General features: G+C 42.7%; 1 protein-coding gene across 2 annotated transcripts in view; it reads left to right on the top strand.

The window, feature by feature from the left end:
- The first annotated feature begins 12,503 nt into the window (after positions 1 to 12,503).
- CASS4 (Cas scaffold protein family member 4) overlaps positions 12,504 to 18,981 on the top strand; it is a 77,625-nt gene continuing 71,147 nt past the window's right edge. For both annotated transcript variants that reach the window (XM_056548057.1, XM_056548054.1), the window contains exons 1-2: positions 12,504 to 12,624; positions 12,717 to 12,912. In XM_056548057.1, coding sequence (XP_056404032.1) covers positions 12,874 to 12,912 — 39 coding nt within the window. In that variant the 5' untranslated portion in view covers positions 12,504 to 12,624; positions 12,717 to 12,873. The remainder of the gene's footprint in view (positions 12,625 to 12,716; positions 12,913 to 18,981) is intronic.

Below are 18,981 nucleotides of genomic sequence, written 5' to 3'. Positions count from 1 at the left end.
CCATGGTGGCCATTTTGAAGTTGGCCATTTTGAATCCAACTTTTGTTTTTTCAATAGGAAGAGGGTCATGTGACACATCAAACTTATTGGGAATTTCACAAGAAAAATAATGATGTGCTTGGTTATAACGTAACTTTATTCTTTCATGAGTTATTTACAAGTTTCTGACCACTTATAAAATGTGTTCAATGTGCTGCCCATTGTGTTGGATTGTCAATGCAACCCTCTTCTCCCACTCTTCACACACTGATAGCAACACCGCAGGAGAAATGCTAGCACAGGCTTCCAGTATCCGTATACACTGCTATATACTACTATATACACCACAGGAGAAATGCTAGCACAGGCTTCCAGTATCCGTAGTTTCAGGTGCTGCACATCTCCTATCTTCACAGCATAGACAATTGCCTTCAGATGACCCCAAAGATAAAAGTCGAAGGCAGTCAGATCAGGAGACCTTAGGGGCCATTCAACTGGCCCACGACGACCAATCCACTTTCCAGGAAACTGTTCATCTAGGAATGCTCGGACCTGATACCCATAATGTGGTGGTTTCACCATCTTGCTGGAAAAACTCAGGGAACGTGCCAGCTTCAGTGCATAAAGAGGGAAACACATCATCATGTAGCAATTTCACATATCCAGTGGCCTTGAGGTTTCCATTGATGAAGAATGGCCCCACTATCTTTGTACCTCATATACCACACCATACCATCAATGTTTGTGTTCCAACAGTCTTGGAGGGATCTATCCAATGTGAGTTAGTGTCAGACCAATAGCGGTGGCTTTGTTTGTTAAAGGGATAGTCCAGTGGTGAAAATCTTATCCCCTATCTTAAGGATAGGGGATAAGTTTGAAATCGCGGGGGGTCCGACCGCTGGGGCCCCCTGCGATCTCTCTGTACGGGGGCCAGGCTCTCCGGCCAGATAGCGGGTGTCTACCTCCGCACGAAGCGGCGGCCAACACTCCCCCTCAATACATCTCTATGGCAGAGCCGGAGATTGCCGAAGGCAGCGCTTGGGCTCTGCCATAGAGTTGTATTGAGGGGGCGTGTCGGCCGCCGCTTCGTGTGGGGGTCGACACGCTCCCTTCGCGCGATCGCAGGGGGCCCCATCCTTAGGATAGGGGATAAGTTGTTCACCACTGGACTACTCCTTTTAACTTCACCATTCACATAAACGTTTGCCTCATCACTGAACAAAATCTTCTGCGTAAACTGAGGGTCCTGTTCCAATTTTTGTTTTGCCCATTCTGCAGCACCTGAAACTACGGATACTGGAAGCCTGTGCTAGCATTTCTCCTGCGGTGTATATAGTAGTATATAGCAGTGTATACGGATACTGGAAGCCTGTGTTAGCATTTCTCCTGCGGTGTTGCTATCAGTGTGTGAAGAGTGGGAGAAGAGGGTTGCATTGACAATCCAACACAATTGGCAGCACATTGGACACATTTTATAAGTGGTCAGAAACTTGTAAATAACTCTTGAAAGAATAAAGTTACGTTAAAACCAAGCACATCATTGTTTTTGTTGTGAAATTCCCAAAAAGTTTGGTGTCACATGCCCCTCTTCCTATTGAAAAAAAAAAACAATAGTTGAATTCAAAATGGCCGCCATGGTCACCACCCATCTTGAATATTTCCCCCCTCACATATACTAATGTGCCACAAACAGGAAGTTAATATCACCAACCATTCCCATTTTATTAAGATGTATCCATATAAATGGCCTACCCTGTAGATCATCTATGCACTATGGCTAAAAACATTATATTAGTAAGTTGCTTTATTATACTTTTTATTATCATACATAGTTTGTTTCACTGGACAACTCCTTTAAGTTTAACTTGGGATGTTCCTGAGCAGCAAATTCAATCTCATGATTACCAGATGTCACTTTCTTGAGTAGGAACCATAACATAGCTGCATCTTTTTACTGTACAAAAATTATTCATTAATTTGAGGCCACAAGCTTTTGTATCAACAAAAATTCTAAATATTTTTTGATTTTTTTTTTTTAAATAAATAAAATAGTGAAACAGTACATATGAAAGTGTAATAATGGTTGTAGATGAAGGCGCCGCCCTGCTGGATGCTGCATATCATCTTAGTGGCAGATTGCTGCACACTAGTGAGGCAGGTAGCTCCGTTCACAGTGCCTAATTTTATTTACTTATTTGTGACACTTGTACATCTTTCTTTTTTTTTAATGCTGACACCTCCTAATAGGTGAACTTGTGGGGTTAATCCAGTGTGGTCTGCAATGATAGCAAAATGCAGTAACAGCTGAAGCCTGGACCTTAGGGAGTGACATTCCTATATGAGTGCTATAGCCATAAAGCCATTGTCACTGGATCAGTTTCAGTATAAATCCAGTGTTTGGAGCGGCTTGGAGCAAGGCCTGGTCATGGGCGTTAGACTAGCAAGGCCAGGATTTCATTTAACAACCTTGTGGGGGTTTTCTCATTTAGCAGTGTGGAGAGTAAATGGAGAATGGTGGATCAAGGTAAAACTGGCCAAGAAACATCTTGTCACCCAAAGAGGTGAGAGGATGATGTCCGGAATTGTTCTGATAAACAGGCAGTGCAGTCAGGAAACTGCAGCCAAGTACAACATTGGTGCCCAAATCCACAACTCGTTGATTTATTTTTTATTTGGCTAGTCTATTACACAGATGACCAGCTCCAGTGTTTAAAGAAATCAGACAGTCCATTGGGCAAAGAAAAAAAAAAAGTAAAACTGAGCATTGGAGAAACATGGCCTGGTCAGATGGATAGAGAAGCACCAGCCTGATAGAGGGGTGAGAAGTTGGCACAAGCAGAATCAATCGATGACCCCCTCTTTCCAGTTGTGACCAGTTCAGGTTGTTAAGGTGATGTTATGGTGTGTGGAATGTTTTCTGGGCACACCCTGGCTCCTCTGATACCTGTACATGGATGTTTAGACAGGCTCATCTAAGCATTGTTGATGACCAAGTTTATCCCTTCATGGCAACTGTTTCCACTGTGGCAGAAGTAGACGGTCAGCAGGACAACGCACCGTCCACAAGTGTTGTGTAGTCATAGGTTGGTTCTAGGAACGTGACCTTGTGTTTTCATTACTTTCTAGAACTTTACAGTCGCCAGATTTTGATCTCTGGAACAAGGTAGAACAGGTTGTTAGGAGTAGGAGTAGAGATATGCAAGCCATTCCAGGCAAATCTGGCCTTGGTCAGAACTTTGGGGAAATACAGGGAGATTTATCAAAAACTGCAGAGAAAGAGTAGTACAATTGCCCAGGGCAACCAATCAGATTGCTTCTTTTATTTTCAACCTCTTAAGGATGCAGGACGTACCTGCACGCCTGGTCCATAATGTGGGGTCTTAGGGAGTCGGTCCCAACGGCTAATGAAAGCTGGGACCCTGGGCCAATAGCGTGCGGCACCGATCGTTGTGCCACGCACTATTAACACTTTAGACATGGTAATCAAATTTGATCACCACATCTAAAGTTGAAAAAATTGCATCCTGGCAGCTCAGTGGGGCTAATCAGTACCATCGCGGTGAAATCGTAAAGTCCCGATCAGCTAGGACACGTGTGTAGGGTCCGTCACCTGGCTCGGGCGTGTCCGATCGGCGATTGACTTCTCCATGCCTGAGATCTAGGCAGGAGAAGTCAAGCCCTGATAACACTGATCACTCATCATTTGATATATATTTCTATGCTGATGAACAGTGATAGAAATGAATGTCATTCATAATATAGCCACTAAGGGGGGGGGGGGAGGAGGGTATTGTGATGTGCGAAAATGTCTGGACTATTAAAATGTATTGTTAATTAAACCGCACGTTCAATGGCGTACACGCAAAAAAACTCCAAAATAGCCTATTTTTGGTCACTTTTTTATAGCACACAATTTTTTTTATAAAAAGCGATCAAAAAGTCCGATCAAAACAAAAATGATACCGATAAAAACTTCAGATCACAGCGCAAAACATGAGCCCTCATACCGGCTCGTACGTGGGGAAAAAAAAAGTTATAGGGGTCAGAAGATGACAACTTTAAACGTAAAAAATTTCGTGCATGTAGTTATGATTTTTCCAGAAGTATGACAATATCAAACCTATATAAGTAGGGTATCATTTTAACCGAATAGACCTACAGAATAAAGATAAGGTGTCATTTTTACCGAAAAATGCACTGCGTAGAAACGAAAACCCCCAAAAGTTACAAAAGGGATTTTTTGGTAAAATGACTAATGTCACTGCAAAGTAGAATTTTAGGTGCTAAATTGAAAGCGTTATGATTTTTAGAAGGTGATGAGGAAAAAAAATGAAAATGCAAAAACAGAAAAACCCTGCGTCCTTAAGGGGTTAAAGGAATCTGGTTGCCATGGGCAACTGCATCACTCTTCCTCTGCACCGTTTTTGATAAATCTCCATAGTGTTTCGTCGAATACTAGAACTTTGCTAGGCTTGGTGCTAATATAGGAGAAAAGATTAGGAACACATGGCATTTTGCCATTATGTCAGTTTAGGATGAGAAAGTAGGAACACCGGGGGAGAACCAATCATATTGCTTCTTTAAGTTTGCAGAGGCCTTGTTAAAAATGAAAGTAGCGATCTGATTGGTTGCTATGGGCAAATTTTACTCTGGGTAGGTTTTGATAAATTTCCCCACTGAGATGACGTCAGGGTAGCCCAGCATACTTTGCAGCTAATACAAAAATCACATGACTGCAGGTTCTCAAATTATTGCTTATATACAGCTTCAAGGCCAATCAGGAGACAGCAAATGGGTGGCTTTAAGGCTCATTCACACTATGGAATCTCCAGGTGGAGATTTAGTCTGGAGCTGGCATTTGGCAAAACAAGCCAGCGTTAGGACCACTTGGAAATGCGCCGTCTCAATAGACAGCAATGCATTCCAGAGCAGCAGAGTCTGGGGTTTAGAATTGTACTCAAAAAATCCATAGTGTGAATGGGCTCTAAGGGGGAGATTTAAAAAAAACTTGTCCAGAGGAAAAGTTGCTGAGTTGCAACCAATCAGATTGCTTTTTTAATTTTTGAAGAGGCCTCTGAAGTGAAAGAAGGGATATGATTGGTTGCTACTCAGCAACCATTTGGGCAACTCAGCAGCTTTTCCTCTGGATAGGCTTTGATAAATCTCCCTGTAAGAGACCGATAAAAACACAGAAGAACTCACTGTGGAACTACTGATCCCAGAAAGCCAATACAAAGAAATTCGAAAGCATTGAGCTGACCTCAGTGACCTGCTTTACTGTGTCCAGTTGCTGCATTACAAATCCCAGCAGTGTGACAACAAGCCCATAGAAAGCTATCACACTACAGTGCAGGCTGTGCAGTGGGCTGACCTGTATTTTAACATAAATACGCATTTATAGTGTTCAGAGTGAATGTGGAATAGGCATTTTACATATTTTCTGGGTTTAACCATAAAAAAGGGGATGGGCAGGCACCTAAATAGTTGGTAAAAAAAAAATTTCCATTTATTTTTTTTAAGGTTTTTTTCATGTTGAAGACCAGGCTCACCTGCTCACTTTGTAAATGAGACAGTGTGGCGCGTTAAATGTACAAATGTTTTAAACATTTTCAAGAAGCAGCGGCCAAACATGGGACTGGTGGTGATTAAGGTGTTTATGGTGAGGGGGAGCAAGGAGCCGATGAGCAGACATCAGAAATCCATGTTCATGAAAGGAGTGGAGGGTACGACGATGAGGATGGAGTTTGATGATGATGGAGTTTTGTACAGGATGTGGGAACCGGATGACAAGGAGGGTAGTGGTACTGGTACTGGTACTGTCAGTGAAGAAGATGTAGGCCTGCTGGTCTGATTAGCAAGGAGCAGGTGACTGTGGCACTGCTGATTTTGTAAAATCGAGGAAAACTTTTTTATTTTTTTTTATCTTACCAGATGCAGAATTCCAGGCACAGTGCTGCTTCTGCAACAACAAAAAGTTAAGGCATGGCCAGAGTCCGACATTAGAAATTACGGCTCTACATAAGTACATGAAGCGTTATCACAAGGCCCAGCTACAAGTATCACTAGTCTGCCACTGTCTGCGGGATACAACTCCCACCAGTCCACCATCACTCTTGCTGCTACTACCAGCCAGGCCTACACAAAGGGATTATTTTATTTATTTTTTTATTATAGAAATTATATTTCTTCCTCACTATTTTGGGATACCAATCCTGTTGCAATTCCCAAAAGGAAGATTTTTTGGAATACTTGTAAAAATCCACTGCATCTTCGTATACCAAACTCAAAACCTGTTGCAACTCCCAAAAAGTGATAATTTTTGGAATGCGTAGGAAAAGCCATTGTGTCTTACAATACCTCCATTATCGTTTTTACACTGGCAGCAATTTGCAAACAAAAAGATACTTTATGCAGGTGTCTGTTAGTGTTAAAAAGCCTACAAAATCAATTAGTGCAGTTAGTTACCATGGGTTACCAAATGTTGCTGACACGGACATTAACTTAGCCTTTAAAGCACTTTAACCCCTTAACGACCACGTCCGTAGCCGGCTTCCGCGATATAACGCGCGGTGACCGCGTGTCATATCGGGTCGGTCCCGGCATGTAACTAAATAGCGCGCGGCTAATAGCGCGCGGCAGTGATCGCTATTAACCCTTTAGACGCAGCATTCAAAGTTGAACGCCACATCTAAAACGAAAGTAAAACCTTCCTGGCTGCTCAGTGGGGCTGATCGGGACCACTGCAGTGAAAATGCGGTGTCCCGATCAGCTAGGACGCAAGTGGAGGGTCACTCACCTTCCTGCGGCGCATCCGATCGACGATGGATAGTTCCAAGCCTGAGATTCAGGCTTGAGCAATCAAACGCCTATAACACTGATCAATGCAAAGCTATGGCTTTGCAGTGAACAGTGCTGGCAATCAGTGTATGCAGTGTTATAGACCCCTGTGGGGGCTATAACATTGCAAAAAAAAATAAAAAATAAAGTTAATAAATGTGATTTAACCCTCTTTAACCCCCCCCCCCCCCCTTTTCTCTTTTAAAAAAACAAAAACATGTAAATAAAAATAAATATAATATAGAGAGGAAAGGTAGCTCTAACCGCAAAAACCAGTTGATAAAGCTTAGTTATGCCAGATGAGTACTGATGTGTAAGGTCGAGTATCCTATGCGACCTGAAAATATTGAAAGAAAGAGGAGAAAAATTTTCCGTATATAAAGAATTGTGGGTGTACACAGTTGGTACTGAAGTAGAAACAATATATATATTATATTGTATTAAAACAAATATATTTTTATTGATGTAATTGTCTATGGCAACTGCCTGCAGGGCCCTTGCAGTAGTGTCTAAAGTTATAGGGGTCAGAAAATGACAATTTTAAACGTATACATTTTCCTGCATATAGTTATGATTTTTTCCAGAAGTACGAAAAAATCAAACCTATATAAGTAGGGTATCATTTTAACCGTATGGACCTACAGAATAAAGATAAGGTGTCATTTTTACCGAAAAATGCACTGCGTAGAAACGGAAGCCCCCAAAATTTACAAAACTGTGTTTTATCTTCAATTTCGTCGCACAATGATTTATTTTTTCCGGTTCGACGTAGATTTTTGGGTAAAATGACTGATGTAATTGCAAAGTAGAATTGGTGGCACAAAAAATAAGCCATAATATGGATTTTTAGGTGCAAAATTGAAAGGGTTATGATTTTTAAAAGGTGAGGAGGAAAAAAACAAAGTGCAAAAAACTGAAAAACCTGTGGTCCTTAACGACGCAGGACGTATATTTATGTCCTGCGCCGGCTCCTGCGATATGAAGCGGGATCGCGCCGCGATCCTGCATCATATGGCTTCGGTCCCGGCACTCATCAACGGCCGGGACCCGCGGCTAATACCACACATTGCCGATCGCGGCGATGTGCGGTATTAACCCTTTAGAAGCGGCCGCCGCTTCTAAAGTGAAACTGAAAGTGACCCGGCTGCTCAGTCGGGCTGTTCGGGACCGCCGCGGTGAAATCGCGGCGTCCCGAACAGCTGATCGGACACCGGGAGGGCCCTTACCTGCCTCCTCGGTGTCCGATCGACGAATAACTGCTGCGTGCCTGAGATCCAGGCAGGAGCAGTCAAGCGCCGATAATGCTGATCACAGGCGTGTTAATACACGCCAGTGATCAGCATAAGAGATCTGTGTGTGCTGTGTTATAGGTCCCTATGGGACCTATAACACTGCAAAAAAAAAATTTAAAATAAAAGTGTTAATAAAGGTCATATAACCCCTTCCCTAATAAAAGTTTGAATCACCCCCCTTTTCCCATAAAAAAATAAAACAGTGTAAAAAAATTAATAAATAAACATATGTGGTATCGCCGCGTGCGTAAATGTCCGAACTATAAAAATATATCATTAATTAAACCGCACGGTCAATGGCGTACGCGCAAAAAAATTCCAAATTCCAAAATAGCGTATTTTGGTCACTTTTTATACCATTAAAAAAATGAATAAAAAGTGATCAAAAAGTCAGATCAAAACAAAATTCATACTAATAAAAACTTCAGATCATGGCGCAGAAAATGAGTCCTCATACCGCCCCGTACGTGGAAAAATAAAAAAGTTATAGGGGTCAGAAGATGACATTTTTAAACGTATAAATTTTCCTGCATGTAGTTATGATTTTTTCCAGAAGTGCGACAAAATCAAACCTATATAAGTAGGGTATCATTTTAACCGTATCGACCTACAGAATAATGATAAGGTGTAATTTTTACCGAAATATGCACTGCGTAGAAACGGAAGCCCCCCAAAAGTTACAAAATGGCTTTTTTTTCGATTTTGTCGCACAATGATTTTTTTTTCCGTTTCGCCGTGCATTCTTGGGTAAAATGACTAATGTCACTGCAAAGTAGAATTGGCGACGCAAAAAATAAGCCATAATATGGATTTTTAGGTGGAAAATTGAAAGGGTTATGATTTTTAAAAGGTAAGGAGGAAAAAACGAAAGTGCAAAAACGGAAAAACCCTGAGTCCTTAAGGGGTTAAGGGGTTAAAACTACTTGAATGCAATCCTTGGTGATCATAGATGTGGTTTACAGGAATTTAGAGCTATTAGGAAGTGTTTTACAAATTGTGAGGGTTATTGTGTTGTTGGTTTTAGTAGAACCAGTTTGCGTTCACCACAAACTGCATTAGCAAACCAAACTTTTGAAAAGCTCAATCAACTTGAATCAGGACCTTCATCTTACATGGAACAGCTAGAGAAAGCAATACTGCCCAGATGGGTTGTTATTCCTGCAGAAAGATCCAACACTATACAAGATGGGAGCTATAATAAATAGGGGGGTTATTGAGTGTACTCTGAAACACGGGGACCATGTGACTTTTAAATGACTAGGGTATCAGAATAAACTTCATTGGAAGTACCTCTGAAGTTGCCAACAGGCCTCTACTATAGAAGGTGAGTGATGCCCCTAGTGTAGAGTAGACGCATTAGAGTGCAGGCAGGAAGTTGCACATATCCGCGGTTTCGGCTTAATGTTTCTTTTTCCTCTTTTTTGCTTTTGTCATTTTTCTTTTTTTTCTTTTTAGAAAACCACAAGATAAACTTGCATCTCATGATGACAGGAAGTCAGGACACAGCTGTACTTGACACCCCAGAGGCTTCTCAATACAGGCAATAGGGTTAGGGTTAATTTTGGGGTTTAATCTGTTCCGCACATGACAAGGTGCAAAGGTTTCCAGTGCTTCCAGTCACTTAATATGGTGAGCATCAATTAAAGTGACCAATGAAATGGTGACAATCTGCACCTTCCAGACACCTCTTTGTGGCCCAGATATGTGACAAGTCACCTGATTTATAAGGAACAGCAAATTTAAAGCAGACTGTTTATTATGAATGTGTTATGTAACAACCCCATATAAAAGCCATAGCAACCAATATCTTTGCTGCAGTCATGTCTGTGCCAAAGTTAGATCACGAATAATTGGGATGTTCAATATAGGGATATGTCGGCACTTCCGTAGAATTCGGTGGTGCACGAGGTAGGGTAAAGCCACAGGTAGAAGAAAGATGATACCCAGCACTCACCAGTAATGCACAGTGAAGATTTATTAGGCCGTAGTGTAGTACAAGGATGTGTTTCGGCGTGTGAGCCTGTAGTCCAGTAAGGGACCCAGGCCCTTGCTGTACCCCATGCAGCTGCCGCATCACAGAAGCAGGAGACTGCTGTTTAAAGAGCTTCTAGGGCCGGCCAGTCCAGGATGTATTAAACTATAAACGCGTCTTACAGAAAGACGTGCTTATAGTTAATGCGGCGCTCAGGCTCAGCTGATTGAAAGAGTGAAGAGCCATTGGCTCCTCGCCCTGTCAGTCATTCTTGTGGCCCACCCACAATATACAGGCGCCAACAAGAGGCCCCCGGCATCCTTCCTCTGCGCTCCGGCACATGAATGATGTTATCATTATGCACAGGAGCACAAACCGGAGAAGACCGGAGAAAAGAGGCCATGGACCGAGCCTGAGCCAAGTAAATCTGTTTGTATATATATATATATATATATATATATATATATATATATATATATATATATATTGAATCTATTGTTAGTTAAGGGGGCTGCTAATTACTACTAAAGGGGGCTTTGGATTCATACCTGAAGGGGCTACTGCTATTATTACCTAAGGGGGCTATACCTAAGGCGGCTACTGATTACTACCTAAGGGGGCTTTGGATTCATACCTGAGGGGGCAACTGCTATTATTACCTAAGAGGGCTACTGATTACTACCTAAGGAGGCTGCTGACTATCACTACCTAAGGGGGCTTCTGATTACTACCTGTGGGGGGGGGGGGCAGGCCTTGAGCTGTGTAAGGGGCATTGAACAACTACATTGAAGTGGCAGGAGGTGCTCAACCCCAAGTGCAGTAGGGCACTTACGCTGGGGTGGCGGTCCTGCACTTGTGGTCCGTTGCTATGGGCGATTCCCAGCATAATATGCATACAATGAAGGATGCCTGCAGACGATCACAAGTACCACAATATAGGTACACTGCTGTGGAAGATGTAAACAATGACATTAGCTAACCCTCAAAATTTATGTAAAATTTAGACATTCGCCAGTATATCCTTATTTGAAGGACATACCAGAGCCCGCACACCAACGCCAAGGTTTCTCAAGTGATTACTACCTAAGGGGGCTACTGATTACTACCTATAGGGTGGGGGGGGGTAGGCCTTGATCTGTGTAAGGGGCCCCAACATTTCTGTGAATAATTGGGGTGGAAATTCTCTTTGAGTCCTACGAACACCATCTAGAATTTATACTGACCTGAACGGATGTCTGATGAAGACTATCCCATATCATATGGCTTTTTACATGTTTAGGTAATAAATGAACAGGTCCCAGTTCAGACCCTAAATTCCATTAGCTAAGACCAAGAACCACATCTAGGACATTAGGGGAATGGGACACACCCATTGATTCACCTGGGTTCTCTGTAACACCTCAGCTGATCACTGGGGCTCCCATCACCAAGAAGCCCTCAAACATTCTTGCCGATGAGTCAAAAGTCTGGTACGAGTTTGATCTATGGTGATTAGATCACATTGCAATGTGAACAAGACCCCGCAGATCCTCCCATATTTTTCTCTCCTTTCATCATACCTCTTCTCGTAATACTTTATTCTACCAGGAGATCATACATTTTCTCCCTTCCTACTAATAAACTTGAGATTGGACCTGGCTGTAGCAGGAGCCCTCTCCCATTACATTATTATATAAATTCAGCTACTCTAAGCCCCACCCCTTTTGCCTTAAAGGAGCCAAATTAGTTTTTTGTTTTTTTCTGAAAAACATGGCTGTGTATGGTACTTCAGCTTGGTCCCATTCGATTCAATGCAGTCTGTAAATTCTTAGGTTTGGTGCCGTATATAGCTAAGGTCCACAAACTGGTACTAATTTGATGTGTATAGATGTTTGATTGTGGTGCCATTCTCATGACTAGCATTTTCTTACATGTTATTGAGGAATGTAGGCTCCCTGTTTAGGGACTAAGATTTATCCCTCAACAGTTTCAATGGTCCTTAAACTTTCGATCACTGTGATGATGGATGCAATGTTTTTAATGAAGAACATGGAGTTGTGAGCCTAGATGCAGGGGCATAGGCACCATTGACCCAATAACCACAGTTGGGTCTGTGAGTTCCTCACTGCTACATATGTGTTCAGTGATGCTGAACACTACAAACCTTTTCGGGCAGACTTCAGGTTTAGCCTAGTTTCCTTGTCTACAAACCACGGTTGGGTCTGGGTTCCTCGACTACACATAGCAGTGATTGTACAGGCTCTGGACCTTTTCAGGGGGACTTCCAAGTTCACTCTCTTTTTCCTAATCTATAGACCACAGTTGGGTTTGCAGGATCCTTAACCCTGTAGATTGCAGTAACACTGAAAACCAACAGCAACTTCTAAAGAACAGGAAAACAGAACTTTGTGTTCTCTAAAAATTTAGCTAGAGGTGAAGAAATATTCCTGAGGAACCTAAATATACCAGAGAAGATGAGATAGCTTTCTTAAAAACATTTAAGGGCAAAGTCCTTTTATATATCACCTGCAATGCCACAGTCTCACCTTCCTGAAGACAATACAGGTGAGAATTTAACTTTTATTTAGTGTGGTATATGTGTGTGTGTAAAATTGTGGTTGTTTTTTTTATTTTACCCTTTTTACTTTTCTTATCAGCGTTCGCACAAACTATTCCACCTTGCCAGGAACTTCCTGGACTGTGTGTCAGCCAGATGTGCTGCAGCTGAGGGTGTCGTGACTGTTCAGAGCTCTCGGGGCCAGGGAGCAGTCAGCAGCGTTCGGTGAGAGTGAATGCCCGCACGACTGTCCAGACATGGAGTTGACTGTCCAGTCGACCAGCGTCTCAAAGAAGGTGAGGCTCATGACCAGGGGACAACTTGTAGTGGTCACTGTGGTTGTGGTTTCTTGTGACAATAATGTTAGAATTAGAGATCAGAAATCTAGACATGTCTGCCTGTTTTATAGAGAAAAAAAGCTTCAGTGTTGTCTATACACCCACCAGGCATAACAATAAAGCCACCTGTCTAATATAGTGCCAACTACTCTTGTGCACTGACCTATCAAGGTCTGGACTCCATAGATCTATGATGTATCCTATGGTATCTGTGGAACCAAGATGTCAGCATCAGATCCTTTAAATTGTGAGGCGTGGACTCCATGGGGGAGATTTATCAAACGATTTAGACTGGTTTTTCCTGTCTAAATTTGTCGCACAGAAAGTCGCAGTCTAAATATGTGCGACTTTTCTGCGACTTTTGCTGTAGAGGATTTTTAGAACATGATGCATGCAAGTCTATTTTAGACGGAAATGCATTGGTGCTGAATTTATCAAGTGCGACTTTTGTGCCCAAAATGCGCTGAAATGTCAGACCATGTTGGAGCAGGTCTAAATGCAGTTTAAGCTGTAGACCCTGAAGTCGGAGCACAGAATTTATCAAGGGCTGTGAGACCTTTGCTAAGAGGTGTGAGACCTTTGTGTCAGAGAGGGATTGGCGTGGACCGGTTCTAAGTTGCTACTGGTTTTCACCAGAGCCCGCCGCAAAGCGGGATGGTCTTGCAGCGGCGGTAGCAACCAGGTCGTATCCACCGGCAACGGCTCAACCTCTCTGACTGCTGAGATAGGCGCGGTACAAGGGATAAGGCAAGAGCAAGGTCGGACGTAGCAGAAGGTCAGGGCAGGCAGCAAGGATTGTAGTCAGGGGCAACGGCAGGAGGTCTGGAACACAGGCTAGGAACACTCAAGGAAAGGCTTTCACTGGCACAAGGGCAACAAGATCCGGCAAGGAAGTGCAGGGGAAGTGAGGTATAAGTAGGGAGTGCACAGGTGAAGATACTGATTAGGCCTGCTGCGCCAATCAGTGGCGCAGTGGCCCTTTAAATCGCAGAGACCTGGCGCGCGCGCGCGCGCGCGCGCCCTAAGGAGCGGGGCCGCGCGTGCCGGGACAACACAGACGGGGAACGGGTCAGGTACGGGAGCCAAGATGCGCATCGCGAGCGGGCGCATCCCGCATCGCGAATCGCATCCCGGCTGGGAGCAATATCGCAGCGCACCCGGTCAGCAGGTCTGACCGGGGCGCTGTGAATAAGAGAACGCTGTGAGCGCTCCGGGGAGGAGCGGGGACCCGGAGCGCTCGGCGTAACAGTACCCCCCCCTTGGGTCTCCCCCTCTTCTTGGAGCCTGAGAACGTGAGGATAAGACTTTTGTCCAGGATGTTGTCCTCAGGTTCTCAAGATCTCTCCTCTGGGCACTTAACTACAAAGGGTCCAAGATAACGTGGTCCCAGATTAAAGTTCCGTCCGTTTTAATGGGAGGGGTGTTGGGTGAGGACTTTAGGATGCAAATGCGCATATGCAAAGTAAAAACCGTATACGTTTTCCCGTATGTAACTGTATACATGTGCGTTTCCCATAGACGTCCATGTTAAAAAAAGCGTATGCGGTTGCAGTACGGTTTTTGAACCAGAGTCAAAACCGTGGTTGACCACATTTTTGTCTCCGGTTTAAAAACCGTACTGCAACCGCATACGCTTTTTTTTAACATGGACGTCAATGCTAAACGCACATGTATACGGTTCCATACAGGAAACCGTATATGGTTTTTACTTTGCACATGCGCATTTTCATCCTAAAGTCCCCACCCAACACCCCTCCCATTAAAACGGATGGAACTGTATGCCCTTTTAAAAACAGTATACAGTTTAAAAACGCATACGGTTTACTTTTTCCCATACTGTTCCATCCTTTTTTTGCCATACGGTTTTCTTTAGAAAAATTGATTGAAAACAGTATGGCAAAAACGTGATGTGAACCCAGCCAACAGATTTGTAAATTAATTCTATTAAAAAATCTTTACCCTTCCAGTACTTTTTAGCAGCTGTATGCTACAGAGGAAATTCTTTTCTTTTGGAATTTCTTTTTTGTCTTGTCCACAGTGCTCTCTGCTGACACCTCTGTCCATGTCAGGAACTGTCCAGAGCAGCATAGGTTTGCTATGGGGATTTTCTCCTGCTCTGGAGAATTCCTGATACGTTCATCAGGTGTCAGCAGAGAGCACTGTGGACAAAATAAAAAAGAAATTCAAAAAGAAAAGAATTTCCTCTGTAGCATACAGCTGCTAAAAAGTACTGGAAGGGTAAAGATTGTTTAATAGAATTAATTTACAAATCTTTCCATGGTTTTTCTTTTTTTGGAGCACTTTTGGTAGGTACTAACCACTACATAACAGGAACACCAAACAAGACCAGCTATTCTGGAAATGCTTTAACCCATTCGTCTACAGTAGAAATTTGGTCCTTGTCACCGTTGCTCAGATCACACTTGACCATTTTTCTTTCTGACTGGTCACTTGGTGCTAGATATATCATTACAGTAAGGGCCGAGGATTATAAACTAAAAGTAACCACTAGAAAAATACCTGGTTGTCGCTACTTATAGACACCAGAGAGGAGGCCTAATAGGTGGGAGAGCCTGGGGTATCTGATCTGCTTTCTGACACTTCCTCTTTAAATACCACTTATTATCTGTGTTTGATTATTTTACCTTATGGATAATTCTGGTAATTGTTCTTCCCTTGTGTTCTGTGCGGTGCCGGCACTCTATGTCCTCATAATGCCCCCTCAAGCACGAAGTGTCATTGTTTGTGGTCCTAGGAATGCGGTCCTACGATTGAATTGTATTCAGTAATGGACATTTTTACAGGAATAATAAACAGCAAAACTTTATAGAAATCAACAATGGAAGCGCAGGGCACCAGAAATGAATAGCTTGTCAAGCAAACAAGGACACTTCTCGCTTGAGGGAGCATTATGGGGACATCGAGGACTAGCGTTGGCGCCGCACGGAACACAAGGGAAGAACCATTACCAGAATTATCCATAAGGTGAAATAATCAAACCCAGCTTGTAGTTTACTGTGCCCTTACTGTACTGTAGTCAGCTCTGCATGTGCAGAGTTCGAGCTTATGCGTATACACAGCAGCCAACCTGAACAAGCCGCTCTGCAGTGTAAACAATTGGGAAGAAATTGTTGTAATGACAGTAATGTATATAGTAAGACATAAGGATTCTGTATACACTGATCAGCCAAAACAATAAACTCTTGATGGTCAGCCAACATTGGTTGTGTGGAGTACTTGAGAGGCTCTTCTCAAAAACAGCACCACCTAAGACCACAGGTTGTATGTGGTTTCATATCTCAGCCCAATTGACTGAGCTGCATTACCGCACACAACCTGTAGACAGGTGTGGTGTTGTTTGTAGAAGAAATCAGCCATGTGTTTTTAATCCTGGATATGAGGTCTTCAAAAAACTTATTATGGATAGGGTAAGACTTGTGGGCTTTGGTCTAAGAAAATCCTGAGTGACAATACAAGAATGAAAAAGAGCAGTGTTTAGGTTGGAGAATGGGGATATTTCACTCAAACCTCACCATTTATTATACCTAGTTGGTGTTGCATAGGTTGAGGAGGTCTCCAGTTGATGGTGACGTTTCCATGGCCTCGACAATCCAAGATTATATAACTGGAGGCCATGACAAAGGTCTGTAACACTGGAGACATCAATGTATCTGCTTAGTCTGTGTCCAAGAAGAAATGGACAGATCCAGGATGAGCTTAGATTTTGGGTGATCACTTCTATAAGCTGAAGGCAAATATTGAGGATGTTCTGATTATGGCAGCATTATGGTGGGGAGTTATCTATATATATATATATAAAACTCAATGGCCCAGATTTATTAAACTGTGTGAGAGAAAAAGTGGAGTGATTTTTCCACAGCAACCAATCACAGCTCAGGTTTCACTTTACAAGAGCGTGTTAGCTGAGCTGTGATTGGTCCCTGTGGGGAAATCTCTCAACTTTTTCTCTCACACAGTTTGATGAATCTGTGCCAATGTGTGTATGTATGTATGTATGTATGTATGTATGTATGTATGTTCCAGCATCACATCCAAACAGCTAAAGATATTAACATGAAACTTGGCACACATGTTACTTATATGTCAGCAACAAACATAGGATAGGTGATTTAACCCTTACTCACCCCTATTTGCGAGGGTCTGGGTTTTTGTTTAAAGTCCCATACAAGTCTATGGGAAATATATGTTACTGCATAACTTCCAAACGGCTGGAGATATTTCGATAAAACTTGGTAACATTATTTATATGTCCACTTGAAAAAACTGTTTTCAGGAAAAGGGGCGTGTTCCCAACATTTCTAATTGAAACAGGAGGTAATGTGTGGTATCCAATTAACCTAGTTCCCATGGTTCAAAAAAAATCACGTCTATCCTAATTAAAGTATAATACCAACTCTGTATATCAACCCAGGAATTGTCTCCATAGACCACATTGGGCCAAAAATCACAATGCTATAGATCTAGCACATTCATTCCTATACACCACCAATAGACCCTGGAGGCTGACGTTATACTCAGCCTCCAATGGCATTCAGACCCGGCAAACTTCAAATATTTAATGGGTTAATGTATTCATGGAAATATGTATATAAAGTACTGTATCCACACACTGTAACTCGGACCTGGGGAAGGAGGGAGCCCCTCAGAAACGCGTAGCCCTACCATGTATTGCCACTTTTTATGATTTTCAATAAAAAGTCATTACGAATCTATACCCGACTCCTGTGTCACCACGCTGGTGTAGCGCTCCAGTGCCAAAGTCGGATATTCACTGGAAAGTCAAGGAAACCCCTGCTGGGATTCCCACCTCCCACATCTGTACTTCTGTTGAAGAAACCCTGCGACAGAAATAAACCTGCCTGCGACAGAATTTACAGTGCAACAGAAAACCCAGCGACAGAAATTACCGTGCGACAGAAAACCCAGGACAGAAATTACCGTGCGACAGAACCATGCGATAGAAATTAGGAAAAGTGCGACAGATTTGTAAATACCAATTGAAAAAAGGTTGAAAACACAAGAAAGAAACACAAACTGACACTCCACTCTTAGTAAATGCGGGCCAATGTGTGTGTGTGTATATTCCAGCATCACGTCCAAATGGCTTAAGATATTAACATGAAACTTGGCACACATGTTACTAATATGTCAACAACAAACGTAGGATAGGTAATTTAACCCTTACTCACCCCCATTTGCCAGGATCAGGGTTTTTGTTTAAAGTCCCATACAAGTCTATGGGAAATATATGTTACTGCATAACTTCCAAACGGCTGGAGATATTTCGATAAAACTTGGTAACGTTATTTATATGCCCACTTAAATTATAGGATAGCATAATTTAACCCTTAATTTCCCCCATTTTTGAGGGTCAGGGTTTTGGTTTAAAGTCCCATGCAAATCAATGGGAAATGTATGGAAATGATAGGATATGAGGATGGGACATAAGGACGGGATATGAGGTTGGGATTTGAGGAAGGGATATGGGGACGGGATATGAGGTCAAGATAGGAGGTCAGGATATGAGGTTGAGATGTGAGGACGGGATATGAGGACGAAATATGAATTTGGGATAGGAGGTCGGCATATGAGGACGGGATAGGATATCCAGATATGAGGACAGAATAGGAGATCAAGATATGAGGACGGGATAGGAGATCGAGATATGAGGACGGGATATGAGGTCGAGATATGAGGTCGCAATATGAGGACAGGATATGAGGTTGAGATATGAGGACGGGATATGGGGAAGGGATATGGGGTTGGGATATGACAACATATATGAGGACAGGATATGAAGTCAAAAGCTTCCTCCTGTTGATTTTCCTCCCCAAGGATTAGGAAGGAAAAACCGGCAATGCCGGGTAGTCAGCTAGTATATATATACAGTGGTCCCTCAACATATGATGGTAATTCATTCCAAACGACCCATGGTTTGTCGAATCCATCGTATGTTGAGGGATCCGTGCAATGTAAAGTATAGGAAGTTATACTCACCTGTCCCGG

Source organism: Hyla sarda, chromosome 12 (assembly GCF_029499605.1).
Source record: "Hyla sarda isolate aHylSar1 chromosome 12, aHylSar1.hap1, whole genome shotgun sequence".
Lineage (NCBI taxonomy): Eukaryota > Metazoa > Chordata > Amphibia > Anura > Hylidae > Hyla > Hyla sarda.
This window is presented reverse-complemented; position numbering and strand designations above follow the sequence as displayed.